This window comes from Mixophyes fleayi, chromosome 3, assembly GCF_038048845.1.
Source record: "Mixophyes fleayi isolate aMixFle1 chromosome 3, aMixFle1.hap1, whole genome shotgun sequence".
Lineage (NCBI taxonomy): Eukaryota > Metazoa > Chordata > Amphibia > Anura > Limnodynastidae > Mixophyes > Mixophyes fleayi.
In genome coordinates, this window is record NC_134404.1 from 282,859,750 (window position 1) to 282,883,579 (window position 23,830).

The 23,830-nt window shown below is 39.2% G+C and overlaps 1 protein-coding gene across 1 annotated transcript in view; it reads right to left on the reverse strand.

Moving 5' to 3' along the window:
- The window catches only part of LOC142144604 (interferon-induced, double-stranded RNA-activated protein kinase-like), a 58,893-nt gene that overhangs the window by 11,618 nt on the left and 23,445 nt on the right, over nt 1-23,830 (reverse strand). The window contains exons 9-15 of the mRNA XM_075203682.1: nt 23,077-23,212; nt 21,862-21,917; nt 20,683-20,758; nt 19,997-20,040; nt 14,065-14,187; nt 11,372-11,494; nt 333-528 (exon numbers count right to left, since the gene is read on the reverse strand). Coding sequence (XP_075059783.1) covers nt 333-528; nt 11,372-11,494; nt 14,065-14,187; nt 19,997-20,040; nt 20,683-20,758; nt 21,862-21,917; nt 23,077-23,212 — 754 coding nt within the window. The remainder of the gene's footprint in view (nt 1-332; nt 529-11,371; nt 11,495-14,064; nt 14,188-19,996; nt 20,041-20,682; nt 20,759-21,861; nt 21,918-23,076; nt 23,213-23,830) is intronic.

Genomic DNA, 23,830 nt, shown 5'->3' on the forward strand with positions numbered 1-23,830 from the left:
CAGTGTATAACTCCGCCCAGCAGGTGGCGCTGCAGCTTGGTTTTTTTTCCCCACACACTAAGAATTTAGTAGGTCAGTGTATAACTCCGCCCAGCAGGTGGCGCTGCAGCTTGTTTTTTTTTTCCACACACACACAGACAGACAGACTAACACACGCCACTAGGCTTTTATATTATAGATATATATATATATATAGATATATATAGAATATATATATATATATATATATATATATATATATATATACACACACACACATACATACATACTATATATATATATAAATAATCATATACACACAAATATACATTTACATTTTAATTAATACTCACTTTCAGATCTCTGTGAATAAATTGTTGGTCATGCATGTATTTTACTCCTTCAAGTATCTGCCGAAAAATCTCTAGACTTGTGTTCTTGTCAACACTCCTTGACGCATTCCTCCTCTCAATCCATCTTTTCAAGGACCCTTCCTCACACAATTCCATTTGAATAAAAAGACAAGTCTTAAATTTTCCACTGACGTCACTGCAAAATACCAAGGCATATCAATTATATTTGACTCTAAACAAAATACAGAACATGGAATTACATTTAAATCTACATCCATAATGTATGACAAGGGGAGTGCAGTTAGAGATGACTGAACCTTAAATCAGCTTTGCACCCTACCTCGCTCATAATCATCTTCTCATAAATATAAAACAGTTAAAAAAATGTGAAGGCATATCAGTCTGTTTGCATACCTACAGATGAAGCACTTTGTTGACTCCTTCCTTGGCCTGATTTTACCTCTGACTCTGCTCGAATCTTCATTCTTTATAAACTACTTGTTACCACCAAACAACCTACTAAACCCAAACATAGACTAATTGGGAAACTGATTTGGGAAGAACACCGAAAGAGGACACCTGGACCACAGTGAGGGAAAGAGTTTCTGAAGCTTCAATTTCTTCCCTTGTCAAGAAGAATGCCTGTAAAATATGCTGTAGGTGGTACCTGGTTCCAAAATGGTTAAAACAGATTTATGGTACAATCTCTGATCAATGCTGGAGAGGTTGCGGCGGGGTGGGATCTTTTCTCCATATCTAGTAGTCCTGCCCAAAGATTTTTCAGTTCTAGGATAGTGTAGAAAACCTTATTAGCAACTTTACTAAATTTCCGATTTCTAAATGTCCATGGTCCTTCCTTCTTGACTCCACACTGGATGGGCTGGATAAATTCTCCGATAAACTCTGTGTAAATTCTCAATGCCGTCAGATGCTTGGTTACAAAATAATGGAAGTGTCCAGATTCCCCTCCAGACAACAGCTTATCAATAAAATATGGTGTTTGGCATCTATGGAGAAAATATCTGCATACTTAAATAATAAGACCCATGAATGTTCCCAAATTTAGTGTGACTGATTTCTTTATAATAGCCCATCTACCTTGAGAGACCTTTCAGACCTTTTTCTTTAGTCTTAGCTAATTCTATAGTTTTGTTGGGGCATATATATTTCTCTTAACCTATGATAGCACTTTGAGCACTGGGAGCCCTGACAATTACTAACAATTCACATTTGCTTCCTACAAACTGGGATGTTGTTCTGCCAGCTACCTCCATTTAGTTGGGTATGCAGCTCTCTGGGTGTGCCGATACTCGGCTCATCAATTTGGCCCATTAATACAATCAACTCAGGAGTCAAAAGTGGAGCCTTCTACTACCACTACCGCAATATGCTGTTGCAGAGACCTCAGTGCCTCCTGTGCTGTTGTCCTGATCTGGATCTTGCCTCATCATGTAAGACGTGAGCTAACCTCCAACCCTAACTGACTCATCTAGGATTCTGCTCCCAGATTCCAAGTTGAGATAACAGACCCTGGTGAGCTCTCCACTGGGGCCCAGTTCTCTACCACTATCTGGGTCCTCAAAAACCACCTGATCTGGACCCCTAAGCTTCTGCACCACGAGGCCTGTACCATATAGGCCTTTGCTACAATTGCCTTTGCACCACCTAGGCCTCAATCTATTGCTCCTGCTATTCAGACAATGGCTCAGAGACACCATCCACACCCGAAGTAACTAACCATCACATTCTTCTGGTCCCCTACCCAGTCTCGTTACTGGAACTAACTTTGCCAGATCAATTCTATATCGTCACCCCCAGTCATAAAAAATCTTCATGTGCGAACCCTTCAGCCCCCAATATAGTGTAAGCTTGCAAAAGCAGGGTTCTTTCTTCCCTCTGTCACATGTCTGTGCTATGTGCAGGTCGTAAGTAATCCTGTCACCATTTCTCTCTATATATATAAGTGTGCCCAAGCTGGCTGCCCACCCCATTACCCCTATCTCACATCCAGCTTGTTCAATTCTAAATTAATTGCCTCTTATGCTACTTCATGCATAGCCGGAGTGTGCCCAAGATGGCTGCCTCCCCTATGCATCCCTGTACCCGATTGTTATGTATTCTTTAAATGTTTCAAGTGTAAAGCGCTTTGAATCCTAATTGGGAGAAAAGCACTGTAAGGTGACACAGCTAAACATTATTAATCCTCTTCCTCCACTGAGAGAACAGGAGCCAATGAAATGTGCTCACTGCTGTGGCCCACACATGTGTCATGAACGGATTGTGAGCAGGCTAATGGTAAGTTGGCAGGTAGGAGTGCAGATCAAAGGTGACATGTCCCAGCAGTATGGGATCAGATGCAAGGGGAGCAGGCAGGCTGGGATGCAGGGCAACGGAGAGCAATAAACCAAATTAGACATATATACAGAGGAAACCTGTTCGCACTCAAACACTTATTACATTTTTATTACGCTTATTACATTTTTAACAAATTCTTCATAACGCAACCCTTTCAAGATTGCAGGTAGTTTACAGCTCTATGATCAGACACATTTTTATGGTTTTCAGAGTCAGTTTATTCGGAAATGTTTTTTTAGTTTCTTAGCCCAGGCATATTTCATATTTTAAGGTTTGTTTTGGGGTTTTGTTTGGACACTTAGGAATAGATTGGTAAATTAGTATTTTACATTGTAAGTGGGTGTTCTAACTGTGCATCTCTTATACAGAATTTGCTGCATTTTAGAAACATGGACGTTGCTGCCCACTATGTATAAGGATATGTATAAGGAATGTGTTTGTATCTAAGGTGCAATTTAGTCTGTCATACGCATTGATGTGTGTAAATACAGGAGTCAAAGCAAATACATTTAAAATAGGGATGAGCGCACTCGGATTTATGAAATCCGAGCCCACCCGAACGTTGCGGATCCGAGTCGGATCCGAGACAGAGCCGGGTATTGGCGCCAAATTCAAATGTGAAACTGAGGCTCTGACTCATAATCCCGTTGTCGGATCTCGCGATACTCGGATCCTATAAATTCCCCGCTAGTCGCCGCCATCTTCACTCGGGCATTGATCAGGGTAGAGGGAGGGTGTCTTAGGTGGTCCTCTGTCCTGGTAGATCTCGTGCTGTGCTGTTTAGTTCTGTGCTGTGCTGTTTAGTTCTGTGCTGTGCTGTGCTGTGCTGTGCTGTGTTCTGCAGTATCAGTCCAGTGGTGCTGTGTGCTGTGCTCTGTCCTTCTGAGGTCAGTGGTGCTGCTGGGTCCTGTGCTGTGTCCTGTTCAGTCCAGTGGTGCTGTGTCCTGTGCTCTGTGCTTCTAAGGGCATAGTTATTTCCCCAATATTCCCCTGTGTTTAAAAAAATAAAAAAAAGTTTTTTTAAAAAATACCAAAAACTACTTTAATTTTTTTTAATTACCACAAAATTTGCACAACCAATCCTGCAGTATAAGCCAATTGGTACTGCAATATTACCAAGTTCACACATTCAGCAGTAAAAGTCCAGTGGTACTGCAATATTACAAAGTTTACACATTCTGCAGTATCAGTCCAGTGGTGCTGTGTCCTGTGCTCTGTCCTGCTGAGTTCCGTAGTGCTGCTGGGTCCTGTGCCGTGTCCTGTTCAGTCCAGTGGTGCTGTGTCCTGTGCTCTGTGCTTCTAAGGGCATAGTTATTTCCCCATTATTCCCAAGTTTTTAAAAATAAAAAAAAGTAAAAAAAAATAAAAAATGTAAAAAAAAAAAAATATATAATAATTATAACCAAATTTGCAAAACCAATCCAGCAGTATAAGTCCATTGGTACTGCAATATTACCAAGTTCACACATTCTGCAGTATCTTGTGCTACATATAATGGAGACCAAAAATTTGGAGGATAAAGTAGGGAAAGATCAAGACCCACTTCCTCCTAATGCTGAAGCTGCTGCCACTAGTCATGACATAGACGATGAAATGCCATCAACGTCGTCTTCCAAGCCCGATGCCCAATCTCGTAGTACCGGGCATGTAAAATCCAAAAAGCCCAAGTTAAGAAAAAGTAGCAAAAAGAGAAACTTTAAATCATCTGAGGAGAAACGTAAAGTTGCCAATATGCCATTTACGACACGGAGTGGCAAGGAACGGCTTAGGCCCTGGCCCGTGTTCATGACTAGTGGTTCAGCTTCACCCACGGATCTTAGCCCTCCTCCTCCTCCCCCCCCTACAAAAAATTGAAGAGAGTTATGCTGTCAGCAACAAAACAGCAAACAACTCTGCCTTCTAAAGAGAAATTATCACAAATCCACAAGGCGAGTCCAAGGATGTTGGTGGTTGTCAAGCCTGACCTTCCCATCACTGTACGGGAAGAGGTGGCTCGGGAGGAGGCTATTGATGATGTAGCTGGCGCTGTGGAGGAACTTGATGATGAGGATGGTGATGTGGTTATTGTAAATGAGGCACCAGGGGGGGAAACAGCTGATGTCCATGGGATGAAAAAGCCCATCGTCATGCCTGGTCAGAAGACCAAAAAATGCACCTCTTCGGTCTGGAGTTATTTTTATCCAAATCCAGACAACCAATGTATGGCCATATGTAGCTTATGTAAAGCTCAAATAAGCAGGGGTAAGGATCTTGCCCACCTAGGAACATCCTCCCTTATACGTCACCTGAATAACCTTCATAGTTCAGTGGTTAGTTCAGAAACTGGGGCTAGGACCCTCATCGGTACAGGGACACCTAAATCCCGTGGTCCAGTTGGATACACACCAGCAACACCCTCCTCGTCAACTTCCTCCACAATCTCCATCAGATTCAGTCCTGCAGCCCAAGTCAGCAGCCAGACTGAGTCCTCCTCAATACGGGATTCATCCGAGGAATCCTGCAGCGGTACGCCTACTACTGCCACTGCTGCTGTTAGTCGGTCATCTTCCCAGAGGGGAAGTCGTAAGACCGCTAAGTCTTTCACAAAACAATTGACCGTCCAACAGTCGTTTGCCATGACCACAAAATACGATAGTAGTCACCCTATTGCAAAGCGTATAACTGCGGCTGTAACTGCAATGTTGGTGTTAGACGTGCGCCCGGTGTCCGCCATCAGTGGAGTGGGATTTAGAGGGTTGATGGAGGTATTGTGTCCCCGGTACCAAATCCCCTCGAGATTCCACTTCACTAGGCAGGCGATACCAAAAATGTACAGAGAAGTACGATCAAGTGTCCTCAGTGCTCTTAAAAATGCGGTTGTACCCACTGTCCACTTAACCACGGACATGTGGACAAGTGGTTCTGGGCAAACGAAGGACTATATGACTGTGACAGCCCACTGGGTAGATGCATCCCCTTCCGCAGCAACAGCAACAGCTGCATCAGTAGCAGCATCTACAAAATGGCTGCTCATGCAAAGGCAGGCAACATTGTGTATTACAGGCTTTAATAAGAGGCACAACGCTGACAACATATTAGAGAAAATGAGGGAAATTATCTCCCAGTGGCTTACCCCACTTAGACTCTCATGGGGATTTGTGGTGTCAGACAATGCCAGTAACATTGTGCGGGCATTAAATATGGGCAATTTCCAGCACGTCCCATGTTTTGCCCACACCATTAATTTGGTGGTGCAGCATTACCTCAAGAGTGACAGGGGTGTGCAGGAGATGCTTGCGGTGGCGCGCAAAATTGCTGGACACTTTCGGCATTCAGCCAGTGCCTACCGCAGACTAGAGGCACATCAAAAAAGCATGAACCTGCCCTGCCATCACCTCAAACAAGAGGTTGTGACGCGCTGGAACTCCACCCTCTATATGCTGCAGAGGATGGAGGAGCAGCAAAAGGCCATTCAGGCCTACACAGCCACCTACGACATAGGCAAAGGAGTGGGGATGCGCCTCAGTCAAGCGCAGTGGAGACTGATTTCCGTGTTGTGCAAGGTTCTGCAGCCATTTGAACTTGCCACACGAGAAGTCAGTTCCGACACTGCCAGCTTGAGTCAGGTCATTCCCCTGATCAGGCTGTTGCAGAAGCAGCTGGAGAAAGTGAGGGAGGAGCTGGTAAGCCATTGCGATTACACCAAGCATGTAGCTCTTGTGGATGTAGCCCTTCGTACGCTTTGCCAGGATCCGAGGGTGGTCAATCTTTTAAAGTCAGAGGAATACATTCTGGCCACGGTGCTCGATCCTCGGTTTAAAGCGTATGTTGTGTCTCTGTTTCCGGCGGACACAAGTCTACAGCGGTGCAAAGACCTGCTGGTCAGGAGATTGTCCTCTGAAGAGGACCGTGACATGCCAACAGCTCCACCCTCATTTTCTTCCACATCTATGGCTGCGAGGAAAAAGCTCAGTTTTCCCAAAAGAGGCACTGGCGGGGATGCTGATAACATCTGGTCCGGACTGAAGGACCTGCCAACCATTGCAGACATGTCTACTCTCGCTGCATTGGATGCTGTCACAATAGAAAAAATTGTGGATGATTACTTTGCTGACACCATCCAAGTAGACATGTCAGACAGTCCATATTGTTACTGGCAGGAAAAAAAGGCAGTTTGGAAGCCCCTGTACAAACTGGCTCTATTTTACCTGAGTTGTCCCCCTTCCAGTGTGTACTCGGAAAGAGTTTTTAGTGCAGCGGGGAACCTGGTCAGTGAGCGGTGAAGGAGGTTGCTTCCTCACAACGTTGAAAAAATGATGTTTATAAAAATGAATAATCAATTCCTCAATGAAGTACAGCACTGCCCTCCAGATACTACAGAGGGACCTGTGGTTGTGGAGTCCAGCGGGGACGAATTGATAATGTATGATGAGGAGGAAGTACACACTGTAGGGGGAGAGGAATCAGAGGTTGAGGATGAGGACGACATCTTGCCTCAGTAGAGCCTGTTTAGTCTGTACAGGGAGAGATGAATAGCTTTTTTGGTGTGGGGGCCCAAACAAACCAATCATTTCAGCCAAAGTTGTTTGGTAGGCCCTGTCGCTGAAATGATTGGTTTGTTAAAGTGTGCATGTCCTATTTCAACAACATAAGGGTGGGTGTGAGGGCCCAAGGACAATTCCATCTTGGAACTTTTTTTTTGGCATTATATGACCAATCAACAGTCGTTTGCCATGTTCAAAAAGTAAAACCAAATTTTAAAAAATTCAAGAAATTAAACCAAAAGTAAAATGCCGTGTCATAATTTAAAACAAGAGTTTTTGACGTGCTCTAAAACTACTGTATTGTTGTTTATATTTTATAAACACTACACTTGAAAGCTTGAGTCTTTCAATAAAAAAGTAACTGTCCATTGCACGAATATTTGCAACAGGGACAATTTTAGGGTTAAGAAAGCCAACTAATAACACTTCGACGCTGTCTGTCTTTATAAACACTACACTTGGAAGTTGGAGGAGGTATTGTGGCCCCGGCACCAAATTTACTACCGGGGCCACTCCACTGTGCAGTCCATATTTAGGTGTATCAGATATTAAACAACGGTGACAGTTGATGCCCAATTTTTTAATTATATTGTGGCCTCGGTACCAAATTGTGTACCGGGGCCACCACACTACGCAGTCCAGATACTTGTTTGGTGGAATTCAGACCAGTTGAGGGTTTTATTATTATATTGTGGGGACCACTCTATCTATACCACACTACAACTCTATACCACTCTATTTCATACTTTAATTCTATTTAATACTTTAATTCTATTTCATACTTTAATTCTATTTAATACTTTAATTCTATTTCATACTTTAATTCTATTTAATACTTTAATTCTATTACTAATTACCATAAAGAGGAACTGCCGCTTCTATTTAATACTTTAATTCTATTTCATACTTTAATTCTATTTAATACTTTAATTCTATTTCATACTTTAATTCTATTTAATACTTTAATTCTATTTCATACTTTAATTCTATTTAATACTTTAATTCTATTACTAATTACCATAAAGAGGAACTGCCGCTTCTATTTAATACTTTAATTCTATTAGTAGTTACCATAAAGAGGAACAAAATAAACCAATTTTACCAAAAGTATAATATGACTTAGACTTACAAACACTACACTTGAAAGATGGTGCCTTTAAATGAAAAAGTCAGTCTTCATTGCACGACTATGTGCAACAGGGACAGTTTTTTGGTTTACAAAGTCAACCAATAACACATGGACCCTGTCTGTCTTTAACATACTTGATGGGATCTCAATGACGAATTGTCTGTACCATGTTTGGAGGAGGTATTGTGGCCCCGGTATCAAATTGGGTACCGGGGCCACCCCACTACGCAGTCCAGATACTTGTTTGGTGGAATTCTGACACGTGGAGGGTGTATTTATTTTATTGTGGCCCCGGTATCAAATTGGGTACCGGGGCCACCCCACTACGCAGTCCAGATACTTGTTTGGTGGAATTCTGACACGTGGAGGGTGTATTTATTTTATTGTGGCCCCGGTATCAAATTGGGTACCGGGGCCACCCCACTACGCAGTCAAGATAGATAGATGCGTATCATAGATAAAGTACATTCAGTGGTGTGGGGCAAATTGAAAAATATTCAAAATGCACTGACATTATCAAAAACAAGAGGTTGTCACACGCTAAAACTCCAACATGTATATGATGGAGAGGATGGAGGAGCAGCCGTATGTGTAGTGTAATGCAGACCTGTTGAAGGTTTTTTATATATTTTATTGTGGTGCCCAGTGCCCACTCCTCTAGGCAGTCCAGGTACATTTATTGGTGCGATTCATAAAAGTTCAGGGTTTTTAATATATTGTGGTGACCCACTCCTCTACGCAGTCCAGGTACATTTATTGGTGCGAATCAAACAAGTTGATGGTTTTCTTATTATATATATTGTGGTGACCCACTCCTCTACGCAGTCCAGGTACATTTATTGGTGCGATTCATAAAAGTTCAGGGTTTTTAATATATTGTGGTGACCCACTCCTCTACGCAGTCCAGGTACATTTATTGGTGCGAATCAAACAAGTTGATGGTTTTCTTATTATATATATTGTGGTGACCCACTCCTCTACGCAGTCCAGGTACATTTATTGGTGCGATTCATAAAAGTTCAGGGTTTTTAATATATTGTGGTGACCCACTCCTCTACGCAGTCCAGGTACATTTATTGGTGCGAATCAAACAAGTTGATGGTTTTCTTATTATATATATTGTGGTGACCCACTCCTCTACGCAGTCCAGGTACATTTATTGGTGCGATTCATAAAAGTTCAGGGTTTTTAATATATTGTGGTGACCCACTCCTCTACGCAGTCCAGGTACATTTATTGGTGCGATTCATAAAAGTTCAGGGTTTTTAATATATTGTGGTGACCCACTCCTCTACGCAGTCCAGGTACATTTATTGGTGCGATTCATAAAAGTTCAGGGTTTTTAATATATTGTGGTGACCCACTCCTCTACGCAGTCCAGGTACATTTATTGGTGCGATTCATAAAAGTTCAGGGTTTTTAATATATTGTGGTGACCCACTCCTCTACGCAGTCCAGGTACATTTATTGGTGCGAATCAAACAAGTTGATGGTTTTCTTATTATATATATTGTGGTGACCCACTCCTCTACGCAGTCCAGGTACATTCATTGGTGCGATTCATAAAAGTTCAGGGTTTTTAATATATTGTGGTGACCCCCTCCTCTACGCAGTCCAGGTACATTTATTGGTGCGATTCATAAAAGTTCAGGGTTTTTAATATATATTGTGGTGACCCACTCCTCTACGCAGTCCAGGTACATTTATTGGTGCGATTCATAAAAGTTCAGGGTTTTTAATATATTGTGGTGACCCACTCCTCTACGCAGTCCAGGTACATTTATTGGTGCGATTCATAAAAGTTCAGGGTTTTTAATATATATTGTGGTGACCCACTCCTCTACGCAGTCCAGGTACATTTATTGGTGCGAATCATAAAAGTTCAGGGTTTTTAATATATATTGTGGTGACCCACTCCTCTACGCAGTCCAGAAAGATACCTTGTTGCAACGTTTTGGACTAATAACTATATTGTGAGGTGTTCAGAATACACTGTAAATTAGTGGAAATGCTTGTTATTGAATGTTATTGAGGTTAATAATAGCCTAGGAGTGAAAATAAGCCCAAAAACTTGATTTTTAAACTTTTTATGTTTTTTTCAAAAAAAATCCGAATCCAAAACCTTAAATCCGAACCGAGACCTTTCGTCAAGTGTTTTGCGAGACAAATCCGAACCCCAAAAATAACGAAAATCCGGATCCAAAACACAAAACACGAGAACTCAAAAGTCGCCGGTGCACATCCCTAATTTAAAAGCAAAATGATCACAAAGTGACAAATGGTATGGATCAAACAGAGAATTTGCCAAATTCCAGGTCCCATCAATGCTCTGTATATGTGGAAAATAAGCTTTTGACAAAAACATACAAATCTTATGTTAATCACAATCTCTTAATTATGGAGAATCTTTAATTAATTTGCTTTGACACCTCAATGTCCATACAATAAAACACACACATACAGAGAACCAACTGCCAGAAACCAATCAAAAGCTCACTGTCAGTCAAGGCCAATAGATTTAGGGAGGGGGCTTGGGGAAATCAGACCCATTTAGCAATGTTATCACCCCACCTCCATTATTACATATTTTAATCTGTGGCATTGAAGTTGTATTGCGAGACGGGGTTAAGTTATTTGTTTTCAAATACCACCCTCCACCTACCATATTTACCTTTCATTTTACAAATAACAATTTTCTGTGGCATACAGATGTGTATACCAGACAGGAGGATATGATGGGGGGGTGTAAGTATTTTGGCATATGGCAATTCAGTTGAATACCTAAAAGCTATGCCTCTCAAAATATTATGCAATGTACAAATATACAATAAATATATTAGCAATAAGAATATCTACAGCATATATTCAACATAATAAAAAAACAACAAAAACATGGCTTCAGATAAATCAATGTATCATACAAATAAATTTAAAATAAATCTGATGTCTATTTATCTGAATGATGTGCAAATAATATATAGGGTATCTTATTTCATCAAAGGATTTAAAAGAAAAAAAAAATGAAGGGTTACCTTAAACTACCACCACTCTCGCTGCTGTCTGAGAAACAATCCTGTCCCCACCATGCATTAAAGTATCGCACAATGTTTTTATGTTCAAGGCGAGCTAAAGCTTTCACTTCTTGTACATATTTTCTAGATAAAAACAAAGAATACTTCATGTTAGTTTAAATGCTAGCAAAACAATCATAAATATTGTAATAATAAATGAAAAGTTATTATATTTGTAAAACATTAGGTAGGATAAACATTTAGAAATATTTAGAATGCATATCATCTATATTATACACACTGTTACCCAGGCCCATCCCTGATACCCCTCGCAATTCACAAAAATTGATCCGACACATAGTAAATGCGGCAACATGCCTCATAGCCGGCAACTGGCATAACATCGCCTCACCCACTATCTCCAGAACTATTCAGAGCGTGAGGGCCACGTATCGTATGGAGAGCATAACAACCACACCTCATGACACCCCTACTGCTTTCCAGGCTGTTTGGTCGCCATGGACCAATTGCTACAGAGCTGCCCCTCCTTTAACCACAACATATTCCCACTTACTAAACTCTCCCCACCCGCCCTCACAACGTTAGTGATTCATCGCTGGCCGACATTATTCTCCCGCACTCACATTTTGTCTAAATAACCTTCCCACACCCTGATCCCTGCCCCCCAAAACCCTCCGCCCCATTATATATCTTCCCCTGAAAAACATGGCATATAGATACCCTTTGGTATGCATGGGTTCAATTCCTCTGTTTAGAATCTGACCTTGTGTTTTTAACTTTTTTATGACTGTGAAATACACCTGTACCTATGTATCCGTAGACATATTGATTTTCACCTTTGTGCCTTGTAAAAATCAATATAATTTTTTTTTTTTTTAAATAACTTAGGACAAGCAGTACAAAGATGCTTTTCTCTTTCTTATTGGAGAACACTGAACACCATGAGGTATAGAGGCTGGTGCAGAAGCTAGGCAATTAACTACAAAGAATCTGAAGCTCCTCCCCTTATAGCCAACACAAGCGGTCTATAGCCAATTTAAGTGCCCAAGGAGTTTGGCAGTCACTTTAAAGAATTATTTTATTGCCTTTATTTATATCTACTGGATTAAAATTTTAGAGCTCCTACTACAGCTTGTACTAACTCCCTTGTGGGAGTCTGTCACTCACATTGGGAGGAGGAGGAGCCAACACTTTCAGGACACCTCTCTCATGTTCCTAGCACTGTCCGGGGAGACCACCAAAAGGGAGTTCTCCTCACTGTGATGTGAAACAGTGATGGAGAGTCCCAAATTCACTAAAGCAAAATTATGCTGGTTTTAAAATGGTGGCTGTGCTACAGGGCCACAAGACATGAGATGTTTTTAACGGCTCCAGTATGTTTAACACTGCAGAACTTGGGATTTAGGTCGGATGGCACCTCTCTGAATAGGGCTGATGCCGCTAGAGACAGAGGGGTTTACTGGGGACTGGTCCTATGGACAGGTAATCCTCATCGAAGTGGACCTGGGGGGAAAAGCATATCCAGACTGTTGGCATCTCCTCCTTGGCGGGCTTTACCACACTAAAGGAAATGGCCTCCAGTAATCACTCTCATTCATTCCTGTCACAAAGAGTGAAACATCCCAATTTATGCTGCTAAGACTGGAGAGTGCATGACTGACGTGCTTCTGCTCTCCAGAAATTTCATCTCAAGACAGTTACTCTGCGCTGTGTCTCTGAAAAGGGGACCAGTTCCAAATCCAGGATATCACCAGTTCCAGGCGACAAGCATAATTGCCTAAAGGATGTCAGGAACCTAAGTTGTTGGTGTGCAGCTTGCAAAGCAAAGGACCTGTTCTGGGCATATCTGAGGGCTACACAGGTGAGATGGTAGAGCTGGCTTGGCCAAGATCCCTGGCTCAATCCATCGCAGAGCTTACACAGTTCGCTTCAAGGGCCTAAGGAGACAAGTAAAATTCCTATCTCTGTTTCCTCAGTTTGGGCTGCTGGCTCTCCCTTTAATGCTCTCTTTCAGTAGGCCATTACCCAATTTTCGACAGGTTCAGCAATGGTGCCCCAATTTGAGCTACCTTGGGCAAAGTGTTTGGAAAAATCAGTTATGGGATTGGCGTTAGTGTCTTCCTCACTTGAGAAGTTGCTAGAATCTTCCTCAGCACAAAGGCCTCACAAGCACCAGAATACAACCCATGTTCACGCCCATCATGACTCGAAGTAGAACCCTTCAGAAGGCAAGTTATCCTTCAAACTATTTTTTGTATTTATGTTAAATCAGTTTCTCTGATTCCATTTGGGGGACACTGAGATCCCACCCTTATGGTCAATGGTTTATTATTAGGTTGTGGGGTGGTATTCTGAGTGGATTAGTGTCCTTAGACTTCCTCGATCTAGGATTTTACAGATACTTCCAGGGCTAAGGCGAGCTTGACATCAGTAAAATTATTTGCCTGTTTAAATGATCATTCCAAATTGCATCTGGAACAGTCAAGTGGTTTGCGTGGCCTGCCAGTCTGAGGGTCAATTGCAGCGGGTGCCCGGGGTGTTCTGCAAACGATCTGGCACAACCAGCCTGGCCAGATACATAGCTCAGCTCTCTCAGCAAGCAACACATCCCTGACTATTGAAAGAAGGTCAATAGTCAGGGAAGTAAAGGACAAACACCTGAATATACTTTACATAAGATGCACAATACATACTTGTCTCGTAGATGTATTATTTTTACAGCATAGTACTTCTCATCCAGTATTTTCTGTGCTTTCAGCACTTTCCCAAATGCTCCTGCATCAAGTTGGGTGATGTCGATAAAAGCACTAAGAGAGCTAGGAAAACATAAGCAGTTATTTTTTATTATTATTCTTATTTTATTTTTAAATTAAATATTTTTATTAAGCATTTTAAAACAGTACAGAACAGAGACTGAAAAAAAAGAAAAGAAAAAGAAAAACACATATCCTACTCTGGTAATCTTCTATGTTCTAACAATACTAATCAAAAGAAAACAAAATATCACATATTTATATTATTAACAACCGTGGTTCTATACGTCCCATTTCAACCATACAGAAGATAATGCCCAAGTGTAAGCCATTACCAACAAGTATAGGAGAGAGAAGGAGGTGTCCAGCCTATTTTTTAGTTTTTAATGGGACAACATCTCCTGCAATGCTTTAAATGGAACAACAACATCATTTTAACTTCTACACAACTTGGAGACACAGTATGAATGAGAAACTCATTCAAGAGTTTGTATAAAATCTATATTTGTGACTATATTTTATACTATATTATATATATATATATATATATATATATATATATATATATATATATATATATACACATACATATATATATACACATACACACACATATACATATACACACATATACACCCACACACACACACAATACTGTGCAAAAGTTTTAGGCAGGTGTGGAAAAAATGCTGCAAATTAAGAATACTTTCATAATAAGAGTGTTAATACTTTACTTTTACCAACTAAGAAAATGCAACAAAGCGTAAAACTAAATATCTGGGCAAGGTCAGGATTATTAATTTAACAGAAAGACTCTACTCCCCAATTAGTACAATTGTGGAGGTCTCGTACTGAAGAGCGTCCGGCTTGGAAGTTATGTCCCAAACGCTTTTCGAGACTTAATATCACCCCCCTTTCTTGAGGCCTGGCTCTTGGTGATGCAGCCTGTTGTATTAATTTTCATCTCTTGTATGTCTACATATACCTAGTTTTGAAGTGGGCGGGGTTAGAAGAACCTGCAGCCAATCAGAGTATTGGAATGTTCACAGCAGCACAGACTATGTCAGGAGAGTAGCATGCTAACCTTGTGGGTCCTGTCCACCTGTGTGATTGTGTTCCGACATTTGTGGTTATATGGGGCGTGACCACGTACTATACAAGGTCAGCCAGAACATGACCCCTCCCAACTCAAAATCTGTTGGAACATTTTAAATTTACCCCACCAACCCTGCAGTTCAACATATTTTAACTTGGCGCCTAATTTTAGATGAGGTCCATTGTTCTCCCCTCAGAGATTTGTGCCAACATTTTCTTAGATATTGCTTGTGAATCCTCAGCTATCAAAGCTGTAACTTAGACATATTGCCATGGAGCTGGGTACCACGAACTGATTTTGATATCAGATGGGATCTAGAACTCCAATCAGCTTCCAACCAGCCAGCTTTCACTGATATCTTTACGTTTAAACTTCTCCACTACCCCTCCCATGAGCATTAATACCCTCCAAACCACGCTCAGAACCCCAGTGACTATATATATATTAACAGGGATTCTCTTCTATAAACTTATTTGTCTCCTACCACTGTAGCCTCTGGGAAAGTAACAAAAATTTAATCATTAAAAAAAATATATATACTTAATATTCTGGTTATTTCAGAGTCCAGTAATTTTTTTATTTACTTTTTCATCTCAAATGATAAAGTGGCAATAGGGATGATTTTTTTTTTCTTGTAACAATGAAAAAAATCTTTTATCACGACAATTTATCCCCCAAAAATCTCACCGAGCCAGTTCAGTATCACCCAGCCAGTGTCTGGCAATATACGTATACGTAAGCCAACAAAAATGTAGAGAAGCGCTGGTTACAGTGTAATATTATTAATTCTCATATTTATTAAGAATAAAATTCTTACAAATTATGTATGCAACTTCTGTGGCCATTTGTATTTGCATATATAAGGGTTATTAATCAATTATAACCGGCAAAGTATTGATGCTGAGGAGTCAGAATTTATCAACAACTATCTTTCAATTTTGTCACAATCAGGAAATATACATTCTATTATATTATTATCTGTATATATATATATATATATATATATATATATATAGTTTTATTCTTAATAAATATGAGAATTAACAATGTTTCACTATAACCAGCGCTCCTCTACATTTTTGTTAGTTTTTGTACATATCTGGCAGAAACAGTACCTGCTGTATGTTGTAGCAGCGGTTGGTGAAGTGTTTTATGATATTTTACCCGTTAGCTCCTAATTATCTGTTGTTTTGTGTTTTTTGGATAAAGCATATGCAAGCCGACTGCAAATTGGGACTTTCAGCTCCACTAATAAAAAACAAAAAAGAAGTAGTTCATGGATAAAAAAAATTAAAGAAAATAAAGGTTTTTTATTTTATTTTAAAAGATCTCTTCTGCTAATAAGATATGTATGGTAAGCTGATGATGCCAGCTTGCCACCTTAGCAATTTTTTCATCCTAAGCCTAAGCCTCTGTGTCCTAATCACAAAACCGGTCAATTCTGGAATGCTCGATGGACATAAGCGTAAAATGTCCTACCGTCCCGTGTCCAGGTCTGTCCAACTTTCACTGTGCATTTTTCATAGTATATCAATGAACCCTGTTATTGGTGGCTGCTAAGCTGCGTTCAACAAGCGGAGAACACAGCTCAGGCCAAACCTACCACTGGAGCAGGATGAAAGCCATTGTGTACAAGCTTTAAAAAAACAATGCTGTGCGCTCCTTATGCTCACACTTGTTTCTAGCATCAGATGATACCGTGACCCATGCCATCTTTTTTTTCAGCAGAGTGATAGATTAAGTGATGCCTCTGAAATACGTTTGTAGACCTGCAATAGAGGAGCCAAACAGGCTTTTTTGCAACCTGAGGACAAGGAGACGGTCAGTAATCTGAATTTTTTTGAATGGTTCACATTTAATAAGAACCATTTGGAAAAGAAATGATAAAAGTAACAATACCCACAGCATAGTTCAGTGACCACATAACAGTTAATTACCCACAGTGCTTTGCAGGAACCACTGTTTACTCTGAAGAGCTCTTCTTCACTCTTTAACAAGGTACAAATAATCTCATTATATTCTTGTTATATATCCTCAAAGAAAATGGAAAACGCCAACATAGTGTAATATTGTAACAAATAGCACACTGCGTATATGTCTATATATGAACGCACAGGAACTCAAAATCCACTTGCAAGTCTTTATAAAAAAAATCTTTCTATCTCATGTTTCATTATTACAAAATCGCAAATAAAGAAGATAGCCTCTTATTGGACATATTCCCAAAAGACAGCAAACAAAAAATAATTTTCATGTGTAATGTTTTCAAATAGCAAAAAGTGCTTTAGTCATACAGACTAACACGTTAAAAAGTAAAATAATATGATAAAACACTGTGTTGGTTAAAAAAAAGGGGAATTTCGGGCCACGGTAAAGCAACAAAATACTGTTCCCCCCACCCTTTTTTTGTGCCCCTGGGTTTGTTGGCACTTCTAACAGATTTCAGAAGATACACAGCATGTCTCCTTCCATCAGCCGCTTGTAGAAAGGTTCCCAGGTAATCTCTACCGCATAAAGGTTGATCGTACAGCATGTAAGAGGCACTCCCAATGTCCCAACAACCACCAGTATATAGCTGAGGCGGTTGTTGTTATTTAAACTGTCTATAGCTAAACAAAACAGAAACAAACCCACTGTAAAGGCTGCCATGGAGGAATGAAAGGAAAACAATGATTGTGCCTCGAAACCAGCATACCCACAGTACTAGAGTCTAGTAGCCAGCTCGAGGCAATGCCAACAGCACACACAGATCATATAGCTAAGTTAGGATAATGAGGAAAGACTTGAGTCCAAGCCTAACTGTGTTTCTACCATTAGTCCACTGGAATCTGCAGTTGAGACTATTTGAAGGGTCGCCCAACATTTTTCGTGCACCTGCCTCTCCGCATAATACAAGTTCTCACGGACAGGATCCTCTCTACCTGTCTCATGTTCGTCCACTGTCCGTCTACCTCCTACATCCCTTGCCAGGTCTTTTGCTGAAACTTTTATGAGTGCTTTGCTGTTTGTTCATGCACAAGTGAGGTCTTCTTGCCAGTATCTGTATAGTTTGCATAATGCCTATTCTCTATTTGAACTAGACATTGCAACCTTGTATAACGGTCTTCATACATATGTTAGAATGTTTAACTGTAATGCGTCTGATCTTCCTTACGGCACTCATGTATGTCATGTTTGTATGAGGATTGCCCAACCCTAAGGAGTATGTGGCGCCCTATAAATAAACGATGATGATTATAATAAGCTAGTGAAACTGAGCAGGACATCGGGGACACACCCAATAGGTAGTTACCTTTGGGGACTGGAGTTTACTTCATATATTCCACCTAAAACTGAATTGTTTTGGATGGAATTATCCTTTAACTGAATATATCCACCATGCTTTATTTCTCTGCAGCAGGTTGTCAGGTAAGGAGGGAGAAACTTCTCTAACACAGACAGAAAGTGACTGACAGCTTGGCACACTGACTTTGCAAAATGTATGGTGTAAATTAGTGGATTCATTTACATGGGCAGTGACATCACAGCAACTCAAATGACTGTAGTCTTAACTTTATGACCTGTACAAAACCTTGTTAGGACACAGACTAAATAATGTGGGAGATGCTTCAGCAGGGAGAAGGACGCTAATACTTTACTTTTAAACAGAGCTAGAAATGTATTTTACCTTCATGGTTATATATGATTATTTTAATTTTGAAGTACAGTGATCTTTTAGCCCACTAATGAGCATTATTATGTATCAAAACATGTACATTACTGACCATTAATCAATTTATGTGTCAGAACCTGTGGAGCCACTATACCTGATATTTTTACAATTGGCTTAATCTGTCCAGAATGCTATCTATTCCAATCTTTTAATGACTATTACCATCATTAAAAAGCACTCAATTGTAGAACAGACCTACCATGGCCATACCAGAAAACATAGAAATAATGCCAAAATCTGAATGGGGCAGCTTCAGCCAAAGAGGATGAACATGAAACATTGGTGGAGTGATGGGTAGGAGAACTTTAATTTATAGCTTTGAGAAGCTACCTCCAGGACATATAGGCCTGGACTGTTCAAAGGTGACATAGGCCCAGGCCTAGGGCAGCAGGGTAATCCAGGTTTCAACCAGTTAGCACATATAAGTATATTTTCTTATGTATGCTTGCCTGCCAAATAATGTATTGTCCTTTCAATTCCTAAAATAATATATTTTTTTTATTTTATACACTTCATATATGGGATGAGGCTGAGGTTGGGACCATAGACCTCTGAGACAATGGAAGGGGATGGTGCAGCAAAATTGGCCATTCGGTTCATAGCATTTAAGTTCACTTCCAATGACACCTGCATCTAGTTTGAACTAAACCAAGACTCCCAAAAGTGGCAAAACAAACGCGTGTAACTGGAGGGAAGAACAATTTCCGTTAAACTAAGTGTTTACCTCCTACTGGATGGGTGCTTATATACACAGACTGTAGGTGGAAAAATTCATTGCTTGGCCCATCTCATTTCTCAACTGGATGCTGCCATGGCAGTTTAAATGGCTATGTAACCTCTGGACTAGAAAGTGGCAAGCACAGTGGTTGGCATGAACATAGACTACACTGTAGTAGCTTAAAACTGCCCTTATTTTGTTTTTATTCCCCTATAGTACTTCATTTGCTCTCATCACACAGTAATGTCAAACTACATGAGAATTAGTTAATGGCAGAGAAATAAAAACATTTTATTGTTTTACATTGTTTCATTTTGTATTTTCAAATGAACAAATGAGAACCTACCTCTCTGGCTGTGTGAGTGACAGACATGAAGAGTTAGATGAAACCTAAACACAATTAAAAGGACATTTTATAATATTAATGTAGACTCATATAGGGACAAATTTAAAAGTAAGCAAAAATCTATTTCATAATTTTCTCCACTATGAAAGTATCACTTAAAGGACCAGCACTTACATGTGATGCATACAGTGTGCATTATATAAAAGAGTTACTAATAAAAATCACTAGCATTTAATTATAGAATTTAAAAGTGTAATATATATATATATATATATATATATATATATATATATATATATATATATATATATATATATATATATATATATATAGTTGAGCACTTGGAAAATATATTTTCCCTCTGCACAGTAATTCAGTAAAAGATGGCCACTACAGTACACTGCAACATCTGGTAACGTAGCACCAAAGTATTAGTTTACAATTTTTTTTAGGTTTATTTTTCCTTTCATTGGTTTTGTAAAGGTGTCCTTAGGACTTATTTACTGCACTTTCAACATGTGCAAAAGAGACAAATTGTTCAAATGTTTAACCGAAAGTCTAAAAAATATAAACCTAAATCATTTGTAATTTGCAACAACTACATTGCAACTTTAGGCAATTCAACTGTTAGACCTGTCAGTGAAAACCATTGAATAAAACATGTGCAGTGAAATCTATTTACATACTTGTGCAGTATCAGTGGTTGCAGAGCTGGCAAGTCCACTTTCAGTAGGCTGTGTATTGAGACCAATTCCACCAGAACTGCAGGAAAGTAAGTGAACACAAACAACATTAGGCCTCAAAGTTTTTAGTCTTTCCTTCTGTTAAATTACAACTATATATTGAAAACATGTTCAATGAAAGAAAAGACATAAACAAAACAAAAAAAACACCAATGTCTTTTCTAACAATATTTATATTTGAATGTTCAATTCATACATACCGTAAAAAAACAAAAAACAAAACACACTTCCTCAACTAAACAACATTGCATATACTGTATGCTGGACACTTCTGGATCACATATTTTTTCATTTCCACTCATTAATCTCCATTTCCACTAGGCATTCAGTAAGGCTCAGAGTACACTCTGTGTATTTACAAAGCTTGTTACTTAAAGATGTCATATCATACTCCCCACTAACCACAATAATGCTTCAAGTTATAGCATCTTGTGTAGGCCTTAGCGCAGAGCCCCAAGTGGTTCCAATGGAACCATCCAAGGCATAACCATCATGCCAAAAATCACTTCCACTTTCTGGGGAATACCGCCTGTAAATATATCAATTGCTCTAACTTGATAATTTGATTGACATTATCAACCCATTGTTGCAATCAAATAATTGATCAAATATTCAAAATTGTACAATTTGTGTTCTCTCCTGAAAGAAGCATTTCCTGGACAGATGTTTTAGCATAAATTATCCTTCCCAGACTCCTCCAGGTAACCAAGATATACTGCAAACGTATACCTACTCTATTGACAGTATTATATCTGTCCAGTACTTTATAAAGTTTGGACATCACCAAATTAATTTATGAAGCCACCTGTATAGAATTTGGAGTTGGCCTCAATCTAGCCATATGCAATATAAAGGGCTATGATAAGTCCTATACACAATATGTAACAGAGTCAATCTTTGACCTAATGTTGCACCTTTAAATCTCTGACCAACATTCCTCAGTAATATTTGTAATGTTGAGTCTTACTAATATGAATTTACTATTTTAAATAGTACTATAATGTTTTTTTTCCCCCAAGAAATTCTGTAATTTAAACAATTATATTGAATGTATTAAGATAAGAAGTAATCTCATAATTTCTAAATGCAGTGTTGAAGCATTATTATATAAAAAAATAATACCTTGGCAGAAGAGACAGGCGACTCGAGGAATCATCTATGAAATCGTTTGGTAATTCCTGAAAGTGAATATAAAGTAAGTAGTAGCTAAACGCTTTCAAACAAGTAACCATTTTCATGAAAAGTATGTGTACTTTAAATTTATCTCGAACAGAATATATATCGCACCGGGTAGACTGTATATTTATACAGTATCAAATAGGTAATTTATTATATTAATTATACCATTCATAAACATCAGAGGAGAGGTGCACTCTCACATGTACATATTAATTGACTGAAATTGGAAAAGAGAAGAAGGAAAAAAGTGTTTATGGGGCACTCACAGTCTAAACATTAAAACTTCTAAACTTTATTAATACACTATAAAATATTACTTTCAGAATATATAATCCTTTATTAGTCAAAACTTACAAATATTAGCGAAATATTAAAAAAGGGAAATAATGTGTGTATTGATGAAGGTATGAGCAACTGTTAGAAATACAGTCGAACACTGCCATTGCACGCCGCTCTATTATTGATTTAGTTCAAAGATAGTGTGCGTTCCTACAGAGATGAATACTCAAATATAGTTCTCTGCTAACTTGACAATATCTAAGCAGGTATTTCCTTATCAATGTTTATATTATATATATCGAGAGAGATTCAATATCTAGGATATATAAACAGGCTCTACTACTTCACAATATCAATAGGAGTATTGTGGCTACATAAAAATGACTCCCTTTCTGTTCACAAGTGTACATTAATCCCATCTAATAATACACTTCAGATGGGAGATTAGGGTGACTGCTATTTGTCCTATTAGTTATAGCCAAATAAACTGGCTCTGATAATATGTCTTATATGGTGTTATTCATTGTACACATAACGATAAAGCCCTGGTAATCTCATCAGAGTTACTGATCTGATAACTCTTTAGCTCAACATAAAGAGTTGCAAAATCCTTATTAGTAGGTAAACAGCGCAATTACTCGCCATTTACTGGGCTTCTATATGTTTCAAATTTCAATAGAAGTTCTGGGACAAGCCAAAGGGGAGACGGACTGCTGTGTGAAATCTCTTGTACAAGCACAGTCGGCCTGGGTACACAGCATTTCCAAGTGAATAAAACGAACAAAAAAACATTTTATATCTTTACTTTTCATAAAATTGATTACATGGCACTACCCTGTATTATAAATCATAAATCACAACATGGAAAAAACATCTTACAGGGATGATGCCTGGAAGTTCTCCTCTGAGCTCTCTTAGTGCAAGAAAAGCAGCCTCCTTTTTTGCAACTTTTTTTGTGCTTCTCTCTTTACTTTCTGGAAAGTTTCTATCAGCGATATTTACTCTGTAGGTAAACCTGCAAAGTTGGTGTTATGAGAAACAAAAAAGGTAGATAAAACATTTAGTAAATTATTGCTGAATGATATCCCAAACAAATTTAAATAAGAGTCAACTGAAAGCTATACTGGCTAATGTTTGTCTTTAACTTAATCCATTTACTTAGCCACATGTCCGGTCACTTAGCTAATTGCCATATGGTTGGATTAATGTGCAATTTGGACACAGACATCTGTTAATCCATGTTCTAAGTAGGTGGATTGTGCTGTGTATCTGGCCAAAGTGGTAACAATTTTAATGACCATAGTCTGACGAGTACATGAACACAAAAGCAAGGACAGAAATAACAAGAATGTTAAGGACAGGGTAGGAAAAAGATTGAAAACAAAGTGGACCTGATTTATTAATGCACGTAAATGCTGAAAAGTGCTGTATTTTATGTAAAATCTCTCTGTGCAGGCCCAGAACCAGACCATACCCCAGTGAACGCAAGAACATCAAATTCATCTTCGAGCACAAAGGACCCTTACGTCACCTACGATTTCAGGGGCAGAACGGGGAGAGGAATAGGCGTATGGACAGTCAATTTACAGTAAGGACGTGCAAAGGTTGAGCGCATGCAGCAGTGCCCGATTCA